At 43.9% G+C, this 5,228-nt stretch overlaps 1 protein-coding gene across 1 annotated transcript in view; it reads left to right on the plus strand.

Moving 5' to 3' along the window:
* Window positions 1-5,228, plus strand: part of DOCK5 (dedicator of cytokinesis 5) — a 214,772-nt gene that overhangs the window by 130,200 nt on the left and 79,344 nt on the right. Inside the window, exons 16-18 of the mRNA XM_007458822.1 lie at window positions 741-813; window positions 3,324-3,427; window positions 4,370-4,553. Coding sequence (XP_007458884.1) covers window positions 741-813; window positions 3,324-3,427; window positions 4,370-4,553 — 361 coding nt within the window. The remainder of the gene's footprint in view (window positions 1-740; window positions 814-3,323; window positions 3,428-4,369; window positions 4,554-5,228) is intronic.

Consider the following 5,228-nt stretch of genomic DNA (forward strand, 5'->3'; position numbering starts at 1 on the left):
GGCCCCCCAGGGGGAGAGGCCACAACAGGGAGAGGCCCGCGTCCCGCAAAAAAAAAAAAAAAAAAAAAAAAAAGTTGCACTAATATCTTAGTTCAGAAGTAACCATTTTCCACAATTTTATTTACTTCATAGGTTTTGGATCATGCCATTTAGACAAATTTATATTGTGCCTTTTCAAACTCTCTTGAGGCATTAAAAAGCCTTCAGAAGTATATTTTTAGATACTTGCATAATATTCCATTATATAATCATGCCATAATTTATTTAACTATTTGCTACAAATTCTCTGCTCTGTACATTGCTCCATGCCTCTGTTTCCCCTATCTCTTCTGTATATGTAAGCAGCAAAAAAAAAAAAAAAACCTTCCTTGTCCCCAGTATTTTATCTTTTCCTTCTATTATAGGCCCTATTAACATATCCATGTACACCTTGCAGTCTTGCGCACAGACCTGAAAGTACTGATCTTTTCCCCCTGAAGTGTCTCCTGCTCCACACTTGAGAAAGCACTAGAAATTTGTAATATCTCCGTTTTCAGAATCTATGATAAACAGCAAAGATGATCTTCTCTTGAGATTCTTTTGGTTTTGAAAAATAGCTAAATCTCCTTTAAATGAAACCCTACACCAAATCTAACTCTATAGGAATTACTCCTGTGATCAGATACTAAAAGGTGCCTCATTTTATAAAATGAACTATGAGTGCAGGGCACTGTATTGATATATTCCTTATTACTGTGCAGGTGTCCATTGCCATAGAAGAAGTTGCTCGCTGCCATATAAGATTTACCTTCCGACACCGGTCATCTCAGGAATGTGAGTATCAGGAGGTCTACGGCATATTTCAGTCGAAACGGTGTTTACTCTTGCTTGACGGCGCTTTTGTGGGTCTGTAGAATGAGATACTTTGCATCTTTATTTCAAGATTCAGTGAAGCTCATGAAATCTTAAAATGAATTTTTCTAGGCTTCCAAGATCTGTGTTTATCATTGTATATCAGAATTTCCCTAAAATGTGCTCTCTGAATGCTAAGGTTCTACAATGCTAATAGATGCTGTCCGACAAAAAAATGTTTCCCGGTTGAATAGGGATAGAAAGTGCTTGTATATTATGTCTCCCTCTTAGACATTCACCGTGTATGTTGCCACGTTGCTGAGAAATCCTGAGGCAAGAAAACTGTTCAATCTGTTGTTTCCCAAATTATTATTATTATTATTTTTTTTTTTTCCTTGCGTTATGCGGGCCTCTCACTGTTGTGGCCTCTCCCATTTGCGGAGCACAGGCTCCGGATGCGCAGGCTCAGCGGCCATGGCTCACGGGCCCAGCCGCTCCGCGGCATGTGGGATCTTCCCGAAACGGGGCACGAACCCGCGTCTCCTGCATCGGCAGGCGGACTCTCAAGCACTGCGCCACCAGGGAAGCCCCCAAATTATTTTTTTTTCCATGAAAGAACTGTTTCAAGTCTTAGATCACAGTTTATGAGTTGACTTTCCTAAGGTGTGAACAGAGGAGAATATTGATTATTTTCAGATTGATCATAACATTTCTGGAAGTGTTGTTCTCATTCAGCACTGCATAAAAATGCAGTCCTTCCTTCCAAACTGAATTTTTTGAATGCCATCTACCTACCAGACTGCAGGCCAGGCCCTGGGTAGATGACAGCAAATAGGACACAGTCACTGCTCTGAAAAGTCTCTGTGGTCTAGTTAGGAAGATGAACAAGAAAACAGGTGATGGAGTTCAGATCAACGTGATACGTGTTACAGCAGCAAACATCAAGGAGTAAGCACGGCACCTAACCCTGCCGGGGGATTTATGCATAAGGTTTCCTACATCCTAGCTGAAACTTGAAGGTGAGCAGAAGTTAGCCCAGTGAAGGGTGCTGGTGGAGAAATGTGTTTGAAAAGCAAAATGAGCTCGGTAGGGCTAAAGTGGGAGCCATCATGATATTAGATTGAACCATCTGAAATTGCCATTTTTGTAGGTCAGTATCAGATCGTCAAGTATCAGCAAATAGTCAATTATCAGCAATTTCGTACAGTTCTCCATCATACTAAGCTAGCATTCATCAAGCTCTTAGTTTGTACCAGACACTATGTGAAGCTCTATTTATACACCATCTTGTTTAGTATCTACAGTAATCAATAAGGCCCATACACATTTTAATCCACATTTATATGGAAAGAAACTGAGGCACAGAGATGTTAGGTATGTGCCCAAGGTCACAGGGCTAGTAAGTTCCTGGATTGACATGTCAGTGGTCTGATTCCAGGCAGGCTAGAGCCAGATCATGAAAGTTGAAGGTTCTTTTGAACTCTGTTATGGAGGAGCCATTAAAGAATGCTGTATGGGTGGTGTTGGTGGTCGTGATTTCGTATATATTTATAACAGCTTTAGTCACGGTACCGCCAAATTGGCCGTCAACAGGAGAACAGATAAACAGACTGTAGTATATAATCCTATGCTCAGCCAGTCTGGGTAAGACGAGTCACAGCAGACCTTAGAGGTGTGCCCATGGTGAGAACAGGCCATGAGTCACCCCAGCCGTAGACATTTAAGCAGGGGACATGGTGAGCTCAGAGGCCAACACCTGAAGACCAGGACAGAGGCCCTTTACTTCCTCAGGAGGCTGGACCCTCCTCCCCCAAATGCCACAGGACACACATATCCACTTCTCCTGGCACCAGGGCTACTATCTTGGAAAGAAGAGAGGAACAGAAATCTTAGATGGCATCACAAACCTTGGAAGATAATAAACAAAATACTTACTGAGTCTGTCTTAGAACAGCAGTAGTGAGATAGGTCATGGGAAGGTTTTGGAGCAGGGCAGTTGACTTGATTAGATTTGATTTTGGAGACCCCCAAAGGGTGGAGAAAAGCTGGAGACAGAGAGATCTGTTATGAGGATCTTGTGGGAACACAGGGAAGAGGTGAGGGTGGCCCGGCTTCCGGTGGGACCAGCAGGGATGGAGAGAAAAGGCACAGCCTCCAGAGGCGCTCAGGATGCAGAGTTGGCATGGGGGTGGTGTCAGTGTCAACACCCACAGTTCTGATTTGGGTGACCGAGTCGATACTGATGTCATTCATTCACAAATATAGGAAAAGGAGCATACTTGGGGGCACCAGAAGATTTCAGTTAGGGAACTGTTTCCTTCAAGGAGTCTGTGACGTGGACAGTACGTATGGCTTATTGGGGCTCGCTCAACTGTGTTGATTATAGCACGATTCAGCACCCAACCCCAGAGCAAAATGTGCCATCAGCTCTCATAGCCATCACCCCCTGGTATCTTTCTGCCCTGCTCAGACATGTATTCCTGTCTTTTCAGCCAGAGATAAATCGGAGCGAGCCTTCGGGGTGGCCTTCGTGAAGCTGATGAACCCGGACGGCACCACCCTGCAGGACGGGAGGCACGATCTGGTGCTTTATAAGGTGGTGCTAAAGAAAGAGGCTCAGAAAGTGGCTAAGGACATATTTACTCCCCCTGAAATTGGTTCTGAAAGCTCCTTTCAGACTTATGTGTATAAACATCAGAAACTTCTCTCGGGCTGTACATGTTTGCCCCTTCAAGTCTAGAACCCCAGAGGACTGTGGTCACACCAGCTGCGTGGTCTCCCATCCCTTTAGTTTTTTAAGTCATGGTCCCTGCCTCTCGTGCAAATGGCGTCTGTGGAGGTGAACAGTCAGGGGCTGTTCTTCTGCTCTTTGCATCAGCCCATGTGGAGCGTTGATAGTTGCACTGTTGGGCTGGGTTAGAGTGTGGTGGATGTGGTAGGATGTGGTTTTCATATCAGCGCAAGCCAGGCACCATTTCTCCGTTCTGTGGCCTCCTTTCCTCTCCTATCAGTTGTGTCCTTATTCTTCCCTCTAACTGCTGCAGAGCTATCGCTTCCACTGAGATTTTAGAGCAGAAAGCAGATGTTGGGAAGATCTCATTTGTCCAGCAGTATCCAGGAGGCTTTTCACACGGTTGGTAGCTTTTTTGAGATGAATCCACTTGATGTGTATTTCCCATAGCAGCTCCTGAGCTCAAAAATAGTGTTGGAAGCCATGGCAAGCTGTTTCTTCTCACAGGACCCAGTGTAGTATCATTGTGACCATTTACATGTTCAAGAAAATGAAATCCAACCTAATTCTTTATGTATTTGCTTATAGCAGAGACTAGCATGTTGATTTCTAGTTCATAACTTTTTCTGTTTTCATTCAATGTTGAAATTATTTCTGGACTCAAACTCTGGGGCAGTATCACAGTATCTCAGAGTTGGAAGGGATCTAATTTGATAAAATACACTGCGCTTGTGATAGATACTATTTTATTTGCACATAAGAGATTTTGGTCCACCACTTGGTGTCCCTAACATGCTTCCTTTGCAGGGTGACAACAAGAAAATGGAAGATGCTAAATTCTACCTGACCCTGCCTGGAACCAAAGTGGAGATGGAAGAAAAGGAGCTCCAAGCATCCAAAACCCCAGCCAACTTTACGCCAAACAAGGATAGCACAAAAGATAGCTTTCAGATCGCCACCCTCATCTGCTCCACAAAGCTCACTCAGAACGGTAGGTGTGCTGACCTCGGTGACACTAGAATGAGTTTTCTATTTGGTCCTCATAGGCTTCTTTGTTAGACCCAGGGGACTGGACGCTGTGGGGCTGTGTCTTCTGAGGGAGGGTCCTGGGCTATCTGGATTCCTCTCCCTGCTCTTCACGTAGCACTGATTAGATAGCTAAAGCTCTTCCTGCGGCTTCTTTGTCTATCTTTCCACGACAATGAAAAGCATTTCGGTGGTTTTTAAATATGGTAAAATCTATAAATGTATTCATCAACAGAGGCTGTGAATTTCGAAGTCTTCTGTTTCCTTCCTTCAAGGCAGCAAAGAACTCTAATACTGTGCTCTGTATGATGTATATAACAAGAAATGGTGGTGGTAAGGGTAAGACACTGGCAGAGGAACATCATTCTCCTGTCCAAGCAGGTATGGCAAGGAGCAGGGAGGGTTTCCTGTTAGCATTCCATCTGTCCCCCATACAGAGTCCTCTTTCTCGGTTTTTTCCCCAAGCAGTCAGATTTTCCATAACATCAGCCGAAGAGTTCAAACGCGGCTTCATTTTGTCCCCTCATGAAATCTGATAGCAATTTTCACTTCTCTTGTGTATATCATGACATTTGATAGCCAATAACAGCTTCTTATTCATTTAACCTATGTAATTTGTAAGGAGTCCTGCTGAATATAG

The sequence above is a fragment of the Lipotes vexillifer genome, unplaced genomic scaffold (genome assembly GCF_000442215.2).
Source record: "Lipotes vexillifer unplaced genomic scaffold, Lipotes_vexillifer_v1.1 scaffold484, whole genome shotgun sequence".
Lineage (NCBI taxonomy): Eukaryota > Metazoa > Chordata > Mammalia > Artiodactyla > Lipotidae > Lipotes > Lipotes vexillifer.